General features: G+C 28.0%; 4 protein-coding genes across 7 annotated transcripts; all 4 read left to right on the forward strand.

Moving 5' to 3' along the window:
• Nucleotides 1-344: 344 nt before the first annotated feature.
• On the forward strand, nucleotides 345-3,819 carry LOC126919822 (BTB/POZ domain-containing protein 9-like). 3 transcript variants are annotated; one of them, XM_050729430.1, is made up of 11 exons: nucleotides 345-372; nucleotides 1,252-1,409; nucleotides 1,470-1,622; nucleotides 1,683-1,872; nucleotides 1,973-2,228; nucleotides 2,288-2,420; nucleotides 2,495-2,632; nucleotides 2,700-2,830; nucleotides 2,895-3,023; nucleotides 3,097-3,286; nucleotides 3,399-3,819. In XM_050729430.1, the coding sequence occupies exons 1-11, from the start codon at nucleotides 360-362 to the stop codon at nucleotides 3,594-3,596; spliced, it is 1,689 nt and encodes a 562-aa protein (XP_050585387.1). In that variant the 5' UTR covers nucleotides 345-359; the 3' UTR covers nucleotides 3,597-3,819. The 3 variants fall into 3 exon arrangements, with proteins under 3 accessions (XP_050585387.1, XP_050585388.1, XP_050585386.1); XM_050729431.1 differs by lacking the exon at nucleotides 345-372 and adding an exon at nucleotides 622-801; XM_050729429.1 differs by lacking the exon at nucleotides 345-372 and having other exon boundaries at nucleotides 622-1,409.
• Nucleotides 3,820-4,421: 602 nt separating this feature from the next.
• Nucleotides 4,422-8,036, forward strand: LOC126919806 (ankyrin repeat domain-containing protein 13C). Of its 2 annotated transcripts, none has more exons than XM_050729399.1 (9): nucleotides 4,422-4,443; nucleotides 5,275-5,316; nucleotides 5,412-5,516; nucleotides 5,588-5,719; nucleotides 5,958-6,169; nucleotides 6,263-6,394; nucleotides 6,494-6,655; nucleotides 6,713-7,113; nucleotides 7,235-8,036. In XM_050729399.1, the coding sequence occupies exons 2-9, from the start codon at nucleotides 5,301-5,303 to the stop codon at nucleotides 7,248-7,250; spliced, it is 1,176 nt and encodes a 391-aa protein (XP_050585356.1). In that variant the 5' UTR covers nucleotides 4,422-4,443; nucleotides 5,275-5,300; the 3' UTR covers nucleotides 7,251-8,036. The 2 variants fall into 2 exon arrangements, with proteins under 2 accessions (XP_050585356.1, XP_050585355.1); XM_050729398.1 differs by lacking the exon at nucleotides 4,422-4,443 and adding an exon at nucleotides 4,453-5,169.
• A 1,211-nt stretch (nucleotides 8,037-9,247) lies between these two features.
• On the forward strand, nucleotides 9,248-10,499 carry LOC126919808 (thioredoxin reductase-like selenoprotein T homolog CG3887). The gene is made up of 4 exons (XM_050729400.1): nucleotides 9,248-9,526; nucleotides 9,671-9,800; nucleotides 9,875-10,058; nucleotides 10,142-10,499. The coding sequence occupies exons 1-4, from the start codon at nucleotides 9,393-9,395 to the stop codon at nucleotides 10,252-10,254; spliced, it is 561 nt and encodes a 186-aa protein (XP_050585357.1). The 5' UTR covers nucleotides 9,248-9,392; the 3' UTR covers nucleotides 10,255-10,499.
• Nucleotides 10,500-12,083: 1,584 nt separating this feature from the next.
• Nucleotides 12,084-15,178, forward strand: LOC126919714 (PPP2R1A-PPP2R2A-interacting phosphatase regulator 1). The gene is made up of 5 exons (XM_050729230.1): nucleotides 12,084-12,997; nucleotides 13,100-13,163; nucleotides 13,372-13,772; nucleotides 13,862-14,002; nucleotides 14,076-15,178. Exons 1-5 carry the CDS (start codon nucleotides 12,882-12,884, stop codon nucleotides 14,395-14,397), a joined length of 1,044 nt encoding a protein of 347 aa, XP_050585187.1. The 5' UTR covers nucleotides 12,084-12,881; the 3' UTR covers nucleotides 14,398-15,178.
• Nucleotides 15,179-15,826: the final 648 nt, after the last annotated feature.

Below are 15,826 nucleotides of genomic sequence, written 5' to 3' on the forward strand. Positions count from 1 at the left end.
TAGTACATTTTCTCTTTTATAACTTGGATTCTATGTACTTTATCCTTGCACATAATGCCGTATCGAGTATAACTGCAAAATATTTCCATTATCAATAATCCGAGAACGGAATGAAATCACTAGGAAAATTCTTGATCCTAATCTAGTATTGGATCACAAAAAAAATGTTTCAAACTTAAGAAGAAAAGCTTGAGCAAAAAGCTTAACAAAAAAATTTTCAACTTACTAATTTTTTGTATCTTGAATAATTACTGAGCAAATTATCTTCTAATAAAAGTAATCTTTAGAATTTAAGTAGTTGCTTTCAATTTTTCGCGCACTTCGTCGAACAACAGTTAGGACGGTCATGGCGGTGTTCCATGAGCATTTGTGGTAACCTTTAATACCGTTAAAATATGTAACACATATATCATGTGTGTAATTTATGTTATTGTTTAAGTAGTTTTAAATACATTAAATTTGTATTTTGCTTATGGTATTCATATTTTACGTATTGCATTGCCTTCAGACCACAATGCTTTCACAATGCAATATTGCATATTGCATTTCAACGTTTGTCTATCTTCAGTATCTATAAGTCTATGATATTTATATTGTGATCAATAGATAACATTGGTAAAAAATAGATAGTACAAAATTAAATGTAAAATATAATATTTTTATAAATGGGATGTGACTTTATTTTTACGTTATAGTAATTTCTCTCAGATTTATTTAAATTTATAGAAGTTGTTTACCCATAGAGAAAAAAGTTAAATGCGCAATTTAAACGCAAAATCGTAGTATATATACTGCAAGCATGTAAATATAATTAAACATTAAAAATTAACCTTAAATTTAAATTAAAAATTAACCTTGCTTTTATTGTTTAATGATTATAAAGTTTCTGTAAAATTGATCCTAATTTTTGTTTCTTAATTAATGTGAATGCATGAATATCGAAAGAAGTATTATGTTATCAACGTATCTCGATGTTGACGGGGCATTATATTTATCAGTAAGGAAAAGCTTTTAAAAAAGAAAAATAATTAGGGAAGAAGGAATTACAATTTTGTATTTAAAAGATCAAAACCTAAAAAATGAGTTCTCACCATGAATTAAATATATCAGTAGAATATCCAATTTCTGGTGACATAAATCATATTAACACACTTTCTGAGGATATTGGTGCTCTCTATCTCTCAGACGATTATTCAGATGTAACTTTAATTGTTGGTGGACAAAGATTTAATAGCCACAAAATCATTTTAGCTGCACGTAGCCAATATTTCAGAGCTCTTTTGTTTGGAGGTTTAAAAGAATCTACACAACATGAAATTGAGTTAAAAGATGCTAATTTGACTGGGTTTAAAGGCCTACTTGAGTACATATATACAGGACGAATGTCTCTTACAGACCGACGTGAAGAGGTATTAATTATCACTTATTTTCATTATCATTTTTAATGAACAATCTATTATTGTTTTCAGGTTGTGTTGGATATTCTTGGATTAGCACATCTTTATGGATTTTCAGAATTGGAAGCTTCTATATCAGATTATCTTAGAGAAATATTAAATATAAAAAATGTCTGCCTCATATTTGGCGCAGCACTTCTTTATCGACTAGAATTTCTTACCAAGGTATTGATATCATATCGAAAAATACATTTGAAAATATCCACTGAAAATAATCTGTTCTAGGTTTGTCATGAATACATGGATGAACATGCATGTGAAGTAATTCAACATGACAGCTTTTTGCAATTAAGTGCTGATGCTTTGAATGAACTTGTCTCAAGAGATTCCTTTTATGCACCAGAGATTGATATCTTTTTAGCTGTACGAGCATGGGTAAATGCAAATCCTGATGCAGATGGCAAAACTGTGTTAGGTAAATATAAAAGCATTAAAAATAAAAAATCTGTTTTAAATATATTTTCAGAATAATTTCTATATAATACATTATTCAATTGATTAGACAAATTTTGTAGATAAGGTACGATTAAACTTAGTTTCAATCACGGATCTTTTAAATGTTGTTCGCCCAACTGGATTAATTTCTCCGGAAGCAATCTTAGATGCAATAGCTGCAAGAACGCAAACACGTGATTCAGATCTTAATTATCGTGGTCGACTACTTATTGATGTAAATGTTGCTCAACCTACATATGGTGCTCAAGTCCTACAGGGTGAAATGCGTAGCTATCTTTTAGATGGCTATACAAATAATTATGATATGGAACGAGGGTAAATTGATAAATTCATCTTCCAAATTATTCATTTAAATAATACTGTTCTTTTATTAGGTATACCAGACACACTATTACTGAATCACGAGAACATGGTATTTTAGTCAAGTTAGGAACTCAATGCATCATCAACCATGTAAAAATGTTGCTTTGGGATAAAGATATGCGTTCATATTCTTACTATTTAGAAGTGAGAAAAATAGATTAAGTACTAATTTTCATGTTTAATTCTTCATAGTATAATTATTTCTTACTGTTTTGTAGGTATCCATGGATCAAAAAAATTGGGTTCGAGTTATTGATTATACAGAATACTTCTGTCGTAGTTGGCAATACTTATACTTTGAACCAAGAATAGTTCTTTATATTCGTATTGTTGGGACAAATAATACCGTAAACAAAGTAAAATCATTATTAAAATTACGTGGAATATTTTTTTATTGTATAATTATAACTTTTATTTTTAAAGGTTTTTCATCTTGTAAGTTTTGAAGCATATTATACAAATCATACAGAAAAGCTCTATAATGGTTTTGTTATTCCAACACGAAATGTTGCTACTATGGATCAAAGTGCAACTGTTACAGAAGGTGTTTGTAGGTATGTAAGTTGTTGTGTATAAATGTATTTCATTCCTTCTTTATAATAAATTGTTTAAATATAGATCTCGGAATGCTCTCTTAAATGGTGATACATCAAATTATGATTGGGATAGTGGTTACACATGTCATCAAGTTGGATCTGGTTCTATTTTAATACAACTTGGACAACCGTACATTATAGATTCTATGCGGTATATATTATTATATTACCTATAACAAATAAGAAAATATGAAATTTTCTAATCAATATTTATTTACATATAGATTACTACTTTGGGATTGCGATGATCGTTCGTATTCTTATTATATAGAGGTATCCGGTAATTCTTGGAGTTGGGTTCTAGTTGGTGATAAAACCAGAGAAGCTTGTCGTTCGTGGCAAACAATACACTTTGAACCTGCTCGTCCTGTCGTTTTTATACGTATTGTTGGAACACACAATACAGCAAATGAGGTAATGATTGCATGTTCATTTCGAGTAGTGACGTTAGAGAACAACAAAACTATTTGTAATTAAACACATTCTATACGTAGCCAAAAATTATTCAAAACATTTTGCTTTTTAGGTTTTTCACTGTGTCCATTTTGAATGCCCTGCTCAAACAAATGATAAAGTTGCAAGTAAATCATTGATGCACAAAGAAAAGCAATTAAAAACTCACGATTCTACGATTTGGTCAGTGTCACTACCCCCAGAAACAGCTACAGAAGCAGTTAATATTGATCAAGAAGAAATAAATTCTACAGATAGCAATATTTTTTAAGACATTAACTATTTAGGAACAAGTCATTATGCAAAATTTCATTGATAGTTCAAGAATTATGAACTAAGTATTGTACTTTCGTTTTTTGATTTGAACTTCCTATGTATTAATGGTTTAAGTGCTTGTATAGTATAGAGATATAAGTATCACATAATGATATATAATTGTAAAAATAATTGTAAAATAAATTTTGTAATTAAAGTAAATTTTTAATTTAGTCAAATGAGCCTTAGTTCATTCCTATAAGACCAAAGAAAAGAAGAAAACTGGAAATTGTTTGGTAATGCTTGTTAAAATTTATTTAAAGTATTTAATAATGTAATAAAAGTTTATTGATTAGAAATAGATCAAAAATAACCTAAACTTATTTTAATAGTACTAATAGTTGTATTTTAATAGTTACTAATTTCCAATAATATAATGATACATATATATTTTCATAAAATTAATAGATAAAAGCAGAAAATTGATGGATATATACAAATATTTTATTATTATAATTTTTATGTAATTTTTAACTTATTTAAATATTTAAATTATATAATTAAAACATGAGTATATTCGATTAATATCATATTAAAATTTTGAAAATGTCCCTAGCAACTTCATCTTTGTTACTTGATTGTATAATTTTTATATAATATAATATAAATTGTAATAAGTTTATTGTAGAGAAATATACAATCTCATAATTCTCAAAGTTGTCAATTTTTCAGATTTAATTTATGTTCATGTTTCAATTATAATATTTTCATCAACATAAGATGTTTTCATTGATGCATTAACACATAACCAGATACATACATATATGAACATGCATTGCAATGTATAAACTGTACTAGAGTGTGTAAGTAAATACCATCTTAATGTGGTGATATTAATGCAGTGTATTTGTACCACTTAGGATAAGTAATATTAAAATAAATTGCAATTTGATAAAATTCATTTTGATAATAAACACTTTGTAATTGTATTATAAGGGAGATGTTAAATGAGGTGACCAACCTATTTACTTTGATTATAAGAACAACCACCTAGCGCAAATACGAATAACACAGGACAAATAAAAACAGCGGCAAAAGTAACAACATTGGTAAAACAACGATAATATAACGCGATTTAAAAGTTCTTTATAAGTATATGAATATCCTAGGCATTATATCACGAAAGAAGGCATATAAAAGTATCGATGTTTAAATGTAAACTTGAAACATATTCAATCAAATATAAAATTCATTCATTGATTTTATTATTTATTAAACGTATAACGTCAAATAATGAACTTTTATTCATGAATAATTTTCATGTAATGAAAGTTTTGATATGATTATTCAATATAACGTGCCATATTTTGGAAATGGAATACAAGGAAATTATTATTATATCAAGAGAGATTCGATTAGATAAAGAAAAGAATCATTGCTATTTTGGCTATCATTTTCTCAACAAATGGCCATGGCTGAGAATTTGGAAAATGAAAAATATCCTTTACACAAATGCATATTTCAAGGGGACATTAAAGCTTTAAGTTCTTTAATCAGAATTTATAATATCGCTGAAAAAGATACACAAGGTTAACACAAACATTATAAATTTAATAATTTTGTTAACAATATATTTGTTGATAATTGATTTTACTTAAGTATACATTATAAAACAATTCATTTTCTTTCAATAGGAAATACTCCATTACATTTAGCTGTCATGTTAGGAAGAAAAGGTAAGAATATATATTTCAAATATACACCAATATACATAAATAATTATTTAATATACATTATTGACATATATGTAAAGTTTCAAATAAAATTTTAGAATCAATTCAATTATTACTTGCACACGGTGCACCTGTAAAAGTAAAAAACTTAGCTGGGTGGAGTCCACTTGCAGAGGCAATCAGTTATGGAGATAGACAAACCAGTTAGTAAAAATAATAGCAAGCTACATATCAGAAAGAACTAATTTTAATATTAGTTATATATATATTACAGTATCATCACTTGTGAGAAAATTAAATCAACAAGCTAGAGAGCAAATGGAAGAAAGAAGGCCAAATTTACTTGCAACATTACGCCAAATGGGAGACTTCTACATGGAATTAAAATGGGATTTTCAAAGTTGGGGTATTTAATGTTATGTTTGAATTATAATTAAGTTGCAGATGCTTGCATGCAAATTCATATTTTTATGAACACTGAAAAAATAGGATTTATATGTATATTACAATAAGAAAACTTTACTTTTTGGATATGTTGTATATTTTTGCATATTCTTTCATATTTGAATTTCCCATAAATGCATAAACGTTCGCAATCAATTTATAACAATCGTAATAATTTACAAATGTCTGTAATTTTTCAGTGCCACTTGTTTCTCGTGTACTTCCTTCTGATGTTTGTAAAATACATAAAAGGGGAGCATCTATCAGAATGGACACTACTTTAGTAGATTTCAATGATATGAGATGGGAAAGAGGTGACATATCATTTATTTTTAATGGTGATAAAAAGCCAAGCAAATCATTGGCAGTACTTGATAATCTGGCTAAACGTTATCAAACAGTGAGATATGAGGTCAAATTGCTTTTTATTAATTAATACCTGCAACTGAATATCTTTCATTATGAGTTGTAATAATGAATTTATTATCACTGATTTATTTTTTAGGAAACAGAATTGGAAATACAAGATGAAGTTGATATTCTTATGTCAAGTGATATCATGGCAGCACAAATGTCAACAAAAGGTATTACACTTTCAAAAGCTCAGACAGGCTGGATATTTCGTGAAGATAAAAGGGTAAGGCCAGCATTGTTGGTTTTGCCTATGATACTTCTCCTCCTTCTCCTGTTCTTTTCTTAAAATTTTTTTGAGATACATCTCAAATATTTAATAAAGGAGATGGTAGGGCCTTTCCACGCGGAATGTTACCAAATCGACGGAATGGTTTTGGAAAGTAAGAAACGACGAGAACATTTAAGCGAGGAAGACTTACAAAAAAATAAGGCTATTATGGAATCATTAACAAAGGGAAGTTCACAAGGATTTGCTAATGAGAAGGTAAACAAAGTAGCAGAATTTTCTTTCTCTTAAATATGCTAATTTATCAACTTTTAGCCTCAAGTTAGAAGAGCTTCTTTAAATCCACCACCAGAATCAAATATTACTTGGGAAGAATATATTATGGCTCCACCCGGTCAATCTCCACTTCTTGGAAGAAATCTTGTTTACAAGGAAAGCAGTAAATCATTTAAAGCAACAGTTGCTATGAGTCCAGATTTTCCACTGACTGTCGATATGTTACTCAATGTTTTGGAAGTAATAGCGCCATTCAAACATTTTAGTAAATTGCGAGAATTTGTTCTAATGAAATTACCACCTGGTTTCCCTGTAAAAATTGATATACCTATTTTACCTACGGTGACAGCAAAAATCACTTTTCAAGAATTTGCCTTTCGGAATGATATAGATCCCAAGTTATTTAAGATACCACCAGATTACCTTGAAGATCCTATGAGGTAAATTTAAAAACTTGTTATAGTTTTCCTACGTAATCCATTTAATTAAGTAGTGTTTTTAAACTTAATTATTTCATTCTTTCCTAAAATATTTATTTATAAATTTTATAAATTTCATTAGATTTCCAGATTTATGACAGCTTCGCGCATTGGAGATAACTCAAGTCAATTATCATATTGAAGATGAAGCCTTTTTTTCTCCAAAAAACTATTTGAAGAGAATTATTTGGCTTTCAAACAAAAATTTTATCAAACATATTGCTGCCAGAATGGCCTCCTAAAAAGTTACAAAGTACTTTTTACAAAGAAATTGTTCTTTTGAATATGAAATATAGCAAATAGCAAGTATTTTTGTTGATAAAACTACATAATAAGTTTGAGGGTTGGTATACTTTATTTACAAAATTGTATACTAAATTTAATATATGAAAACAACTTAATAAACTTATGCACATTAAAACTAAGAGATACATTGTACACTATAAAGTGCATAAAAAATAACTCTTATCCATCTTGCTTTTTCTCAGCTCCAATTTTGAATTTTTCTTTTCCACGTTTAGTAATTAATACTTAAAAGAATATTTTGCAGTTTGTAGTATTTATTTAAAGAAGCAATTTTTATCTTTCTGTTAGAGAGAGTATTATTAATTAGTAAAAACTATTGAAGAGGAGTATTATAAATAAATATTTTCTAAATATAAAGGCCAAATGGTGCATCCGATTTTACTGCGTTATATTGACTTTATCATTTCCATAGTCTTTGAAAAATAGCAAAGCAGTTTATTAAGATTACTTTAAATGCGACATCCTGCACATACCTAACATTTTGCTAGTAATCTAGCATTGTAATACATACTATATGATTCATGTATGTGTGTGTTTAGTTCAAAAATTTTTAAATAAACATTGTAGCAAATCACAAAGTTGTATACATTATTATAGTTTTCAATTACTTTCATTAAAAATAATTGTTTCAAATCTAATTTGTAATATGTCACTAGATAACAGAAATTAGATTTAATTCCTGAAAGAAAAAGTGAATTTTTTATTACTAGGTATGCTAAATATACTAAACACGGTATGAGTGTGCTATATATACATTATATCAGAAAGAAACTGGTTATATTATTTTATTTACTATATACTGTAATCCTAAATTCGTGGTACATTTAAAGTCAGAAAGATTCTACAGCTCAAAGTAAGAAGGAAATTGAGAATATATATATTTTCGAGAAATCCAAGTTTGAAAACTTGGTAAATATACATATATATGAATTTATCCAATCCCAGATAGACAAGGGTAGATCATTTCGACAAAAGGTTACTCTAGGTATGAAAATTAGTTGAAGATATAGAATAAAGTTTTTTTATTTAAGGCCTTGTTTTCGAGAAAACCGAATGTGAGAATTTGTCAATATATGTATACCAGACTGATTCTTAACCAAACATATTCAAATTCTGTTTTTTCAGAACAAGATCTTAAATGAAATAACTTCATTCTGCATTTTCGGTTTATTTTCGCATGTAGAATGATTCTTGTACTCTTGTCTATGTTGAGCTAGACTACTAGACAAATTTAAATATACTTGACAAGTTTTCAAATTCGATTTTCTCGAAAATGAAGCGTTCAATGTAATTTTGTTATTCCTGGTTTTCGTTTTATTTTGCGCTGTAAAATCTCCTGTGATTTCAATTACACAATGAATTTATGATCGCAATGTATATGTATAGATTATTGAATAATAAATTATAAAAATCGTAAGAGTATATATACATGGTCCTAATACAATTATATGTGTTTATTGGAAATTACCAAATGAATTAATTTACTCATGAATCTATTATTAAAAATTATTTTATTTTCAGTCTGCCTTGAAATCTAATGTATTGATATGGATACTTTAAAAGATATATTGTAAATAAATCTAATAAAAGTAATTTTGATAGAAAGTAAATAAATATTTTCAATTTTATTATAAAGTAAAAGATTTATGAGAAAAAAAACAAAGAAATACAAAATAATGTTTAAATTAAGTTTATAACTTAGTATTATTTTAATCAAGCGAATTCAATGGATCTGATATAATTGTATAGATAGTTATGTTTTACTCGATTCGGTTCAACTCGGTTCAATTCGGAATTGCACTGCTTAACAGCAGATAGTGACTAATCGGTGTAGACAGGTGTAGACGAGTATTAGTTGGCGTCTTTTAGAAGACAAAAATATAGTTGTTTCGATAAAAATTTAAACTATTGATGAGTTTTCAATGACTTAAAGAATGCTGCGTCGTATGAAATTAATTTTGTGTTTCTGCGTTATTTTATGCGCATTAGACAATAAAGCTGATGACAATCAAGTTTCATTAACCAAACTTAACGCAAAAGCGGGACCGACGTTAAAATTCTTCTATTGGTGAGTTTTTAAAATTTAATTGTAAAAATACAATAATTTTACCTTTTTTATTCGATATATTTTGACATATATAATTTTTATGATTTATTTATACGTTTATAATTTCATTAATAGGCTAATAATTTTTATTTTTTCTTCTTTCAGTTATTCATGTGGATATAGAAAAGTTTTTGAAGAATATGTCAATATCCTTCAGCAAAAGTATCCAGAATTACAAATTGATGGAGAAAATTATATGCCCTCTCATAATAAGATGTTCATTGCTAAATTATTGGTAATTGTATTTTGTTTTTATAATATGTAATATCTGTTATTTATTAATATGCTATGTTTCCTATTTTTATTTAGAGTTTTGCAAAAATTTTACTGATAATTTTAATAGTAAGTGGGCTTGATTTAGGACAACCACCAACATCACTGTGGCAATGGTGTCTAGATAATCGGTTTTATTCCTGTATAATGATATTTTTTATTTTTAATGCCATAGAAGGACATTTCATATCATCAGGAGCTTTTGAAATACATTTTAATGGTAAACAATGTTCCTATGAATTATAATAAATATAATTATACAGCGTCTATAAATATGTATCTAATTTATTCATTATGTTCTAGATGTTCCAGTGTGGTCTAAACTGGAAACTGGTAGAATACCACAACCATTAGAACTATTTCAAATAATAGATAATCATTTAAATATGCGATATGCAGATATAGATATAGAATAGATTAATTTTAATAAGAAATCCAATGTGGCATTTTTTTATTTGTACCAAATGTTAAGTAACTGTGGTTATGGAACTTTCATTGCTGCAACTCTATAATTGTTAAGAACAATTACCATCGTTCGCGTACCTTATATATGTATTTTCTTATATACCTTGCTATCTCAGTTTAGATGAGACAGTATATTTAAAACAGATAGAGTTTGCATGAGGAAAGCAGAAATAAAACTTTTTAATATTGCTCAAAACTATTTTTCATTCTCCATCTTAATTTAGAAATTAGGGAAAGAAATACGTGATATTACTTAATTATAACGGGCATAAAAATAAATGTTCAGTATCTTAAAATACATATTAATTGAAAGATATTTAACACTTTCGCCACGGTGGGTACCAGCCATCAATGCGCCTCCACGGGCCGCCTGCCGCCGAGTGCCACCGTACGAGCGTCTTGCGTTTTTTGTTCTTCCAACGTGTTCGTTTAAAATCTTAGATTTCGTTGAAACAACAGAGGACTTGAGGATGTATTGGATAAAGGGAATGTTGTTGAGACCTCGTTCTGTATTTTAAAAATAAATCCTGCAATGAATCTTCACTTTGAGTTGTTTATTGAAAATTATATAACAATGATAGAATATAATTTAGAGAAATAATAAAATACTACTATTATATTATGTATATATATTTATCGTCGTCGTGAACGAGGATAGTGGATGCCGGATATAGCTGGCACCTGTCGCGAAAAAGATAAAATTTTTATCTAAAAATATAAAAAATTCATTTACTCTCATTAATATTTTGAAACTATTATCTACTAATCGCTATTGTTTTTAACATTAATTCTATACTCTGCTATATCACAGACAGGATTTTTTAAACTTAAGATAATAGACTTTAATAATTGAATATAAAATATGTAGAAAATAAATAAATGTTCCTGTTTTCATAAATAATACTAAATTTTTAATTATGAAACTTATATTTTTGGAAAAAATTAATTTTTAAAATTATAGGAGTTGAAAATACAATAAAACAAATATATATGAATATAAATGTTATTTTTCTAATGATCACAATCTTTTATATAGATAGATACAAAAAATAAGTGATTATATTAAAGATTATATTATGTTACAAAATATAGCAATATATTATATATATTACAGAATATGTCGTTAATTTATTATCCTGTTATATTTATAACATTTTAAAAAGAATATAAACTTATTTTCTGTGGTGTATCTTCCGATATCTACTTTTGAACCACAATAAATAAAACTATTGATAATTATACGACATGGTAAATAATTTTATAATTATAATTATATAATTCAACAAATATCGTATAATTTCTTATATTTATTATGTAAACATTATATCGGTAAATCAGTTTTTAGATTTTGTATTTTTGAAAAAAGCTATTTCATTATAGAAATTAGAAAAGTTATTTTAAGTTATTTAAAATAATATAATTAACGTATGTTTATAATAGATATACTATTACATATATATAAAATAAAATATGTCTTATAAAAGATATTTGAACTGACACGATATATAAATTTTAAGCATTTTTCTCTCTTTTTCTATTGAAAATACCACCATTAAACATCCTTTTGTTTTATGCGCACCAACTGCATATATTCATAATGACGAGAAAATTATCTGCTTAAAATTCGATTATATATGCAATCATCATTCCATTCCAGAAACGTATAGCATTATATTCAAATTATTTTTTTCTTATTTGTAGTAAACATTTTAAATTGATTCAGTGCACAAATATTATTGAAAATACTTAAATGTTGCGCCTTTTGGAAGAAAGAGAGAGAAACTATGATTTTAGAAAAGGATCATTGAAGATAGCATAATTCTCCTCCCTTTTTCCTCTTGCTAATAATTTATATAGTAGTTAGTTTTACAATTCGATCATGTACGCTTAGCATTGTAAATTTAACGAGAGCTCCCGTCTACCAGCAAATTCAGTGTGCTTCCTAATCATGAAAGATTTTTTCTAAGGAAGCAAAAGGATCATAGCCAGATCTGACATACGCGTGCTTCATGATAAGAAACGATAGGTGTTCGACGGTCAGTCGAAGAAATCACAATTTAATTGCAGTTAGTGGTATCGTTGAAGGATTAGGGGTTACGAAATTAAATTAACTTATAATTTGTAACTTGGTTTCTGTACGGTGGTTCAAGTAGGAACTAAAAATCAGAAATATCAGAATTTGTCTATGTACCTTGCTATTTCGTACTTTTGCTATGTACACTTTCAATTTGACAAAGCGTACGTTTTTATAGTTTTTTTATTTTATTTTATAAAGCAAAAAATAGATTATAAATATTTTGCGTTAACCGCGCAACAAAAAGTGAAACGAAAATCGGAGCGGCAGTGTTTAAATGAGACCTCAAATGCGGCATCTTCTTAGTTCTTCTGCTAAAAGACATAATTTACTATTATTGAAATATCGAATAGCAACAGCAGGAGAAAGCGCAATATACGTTTATTTTGTGCCAAGAATTATTTATTAATTTACTTAGTGAATTAGATTGTTGCACATCTTCAATGTACTTCGAGTTCTTGACAAGTGTCTCTAGACAGATGTATCAAGAAATAGTTAGTCTGGATGATCATGGATGTTGACTACACAGTAATTAGCTTGAAACGGTCTAGCAGTGCACCCATGATCAATAAGATCACTGCAACGATGTCTGTAACATCACCTTCCGCTTCTGCGCCAAGGTATTTTGTATTAAGCTAATCAATGTAATCTAAGTGCTAAATTTAACTATAATCAGTTAATCAAATTATACAATCGCAAAATAATAATTTAATTGCTTGCAGGGATGTCCCATCAAATTTTAACATATTTTCAAATTCACCTCGTACAAGACGCTTCAGCACTAGTGTAAGAATGAATCTTGTATATGTACAATGTCCATGTTTATTATGTATTATTTTAAAATTACAAGAAAACGATTATTTAAAATTAAATATAAATGTAGTGGTCATAGAGTAATTAGCTTTATTAATAAGAAAATCATTTGCTGACTATAGTTTTATGATACTTTATACCACTGACTCTGTCTTTAATGATAAAATAATTGTTGTTTTAGAGTCCTGGAACTGTTCCTAGGCTAACACCACGTGTAAGTCAATTGAGACAAGAAGAATGCATTGATGTTGCTGGTCGTGAAGCAGCACATGAAAAAGAAATACACAGTGCCATGCAGATCTCTCAATCATGGGAAGACCTCACCATAGAGGCAGAAGGATTGTCCTTTAAGGACTCAGAATCAGCTTCATTGCAATTTAAGATAGAATCACAACCAATTGCTAAACGAATTCTTGATCCCTTGAGTATCAATTTATCTGTAAGTGGTTCAACTACATATTCTTCACCATCACCAACAAGAACTGGTTTTGGTCAAAGACATTGCTATTCGCCTGGTGTTCATGCAGCTACATGGAAAAATAATCTATCACCTAGCCCTACTAGAAAAGCTTTTGCTACAAGGTTATTTTTTGTCATGTGTATTATATTTCTATATAATAAGGTATAGTTTATTAGTATGGTCTTATCAATTAACAATTTTGTATCTGAAGACGGAGCCTAAGTCCTATTGCAATACGACCGAGTTGTTTGGCATCAGTTAAGAGAAAATTTGAATTAGATGATTCTGGAATGGATCAGTTACAACCTCCTGCAAAACGTACTTCTGGTTTGCTAACTTCTGCTGCATCTAGGTAATTTTATTACTTAAAATAGATTAATGCTACAAAGTCATTAGTATATGCAATGCTTTATCTTTCAACATAGGTTGGATGTAGCAATATCTAGTCTACATCCTGGAACTATTAGTTCAGTTGGAACTCCAGAGTCTTGTTCCAGTCTTGACTCTCTTGGTTGTTCTTTTCGACCTGTGCATAGTCCATCACCTGGTCCAGGTGCTCCTTCAATTGTTAATGACGATCCATCTTCGTCTTCGTCGTTTTCGTCTTCGTCTTCATCTTCTTCGTCTTCCTCATCTTCTTCCATTACCTCTTCTTCTACCACTACTTCAGCGGAAAGATTAAGTGTACAGGTCAAAACTTTTAAAGAAATACAACACAAACAAACTACACGAGAAAATAATGGATAAAGGGAAGCATTCAAAAATACTTTAAAAGAGAAACATGTATCATTGCGACGACAAACTTATTCTTGTAAGTAGTAAAAGATGATCATTAGAGCGATGAATTTTATGTATCAAATTTATCTATAGATCATTTTTTTATATTTAATGCCTATCTACATTCTGGTCATATCTATTTATTAATTTTCGTATTGTGCAAACTGTTTAAATGCGTATTAGTTGCATCACAAATGATGCTTTCATTCTTGTTAAGATGCTTATTAATATTGTCAAATAAGGTTGAAGCAATGAGATGCATATATACATACATGTAATATGAACGCAGTTCTAAGACCAAAGCGAATTATTTAGGAAAATGCGTGCTTCCTACCTTTAAGACTGAATTCTGCGTTTTCTAAATACATCGAATCTAAAAGTTCTCCTTTGCTTAGGAAGGGTACATATACATATGTGACGTTGGCTATTTTAATTTTATATGATAATTAAGCATACATAATTTCAGTTGTGACCTTTTTTTGTCAGTGAACAATCCCGCCAATGTGCGTATCCTTTGTGCGATCCTTCTTTTCAAAATAAGTAGACAAATAAGCGTAAGTATGGTGTACATCGATTTATTAATTCGCGCATTAATAGTATTATTGATTCTATGAATCTCCAATCCTGTATAGTGTGTAAATAAACTATCTGTAGTATGTACTTTTATTCAATGTATACAATATTTCTGAAAATTAATAATGTACAAGACAAAACAGTACTTTTTGGACAAATAAATGCGAAAGATAAAATACTTCTCTGCTTTTCTCAAAATAATATAAAATTTATTAATTTATTTTAAAAATATACAAATAATAAAAATAACAAATAAATATAATTAGTGTTTCCTTAAAATTATTTATAATTATTCGTGAAAAATAGCTAAACAGAAAAATTTAAATATTACATCGAGGTTATTGTACATAAAAATAAAAGTAATATTTTTTATTTATATTTATGATACTTCCTGAGAAGTGTTAAAACAGGAAATAGATATTAGCATATATCGCATTTATATGGTCATAAATTTTTATTTCATATGTATGTATATTGTCACTGACACTATTGATCGCTTATTTAAAAATTCTGTAACACTGATCTAAAACCTTAAAAAAAAGATTTCAGTTTCTAGTATACACTATTAGTTTTCGCGTTATGAAGCTATTTTACAATATTGCGTGTTTTGTTTAAAAACGATAAATTAATAATTTAAGATTCAATTTTGCCAATTGGTTATTTTTGTAAATAAATAGTAAATGCAATTAAAAAATTGTAAGAATCCTCTATGATGCGTTACGAAATGTTATAAATGTTTATACTCAATCTAAAATTAATTAAACAAATCACTTTGCAGTTACAGTATACATTGTTTTAAAGAATTACAGTTCAAGAAAAATGTATT

This window comes from Bombus affinis, chromosome 8 (assembly GCF_024516045.1).
Source record: "Bombus affinis isolate iyBomAffi1 chromosome 8, iyBomAffi1.2, whole genome shotgun sequence".
Lineage (NCBI taxonomy): Eukaryota > Metazoa > Arthropoda > Insecta > Hymenoptera > Apidae > Bombus > Bombus affinis.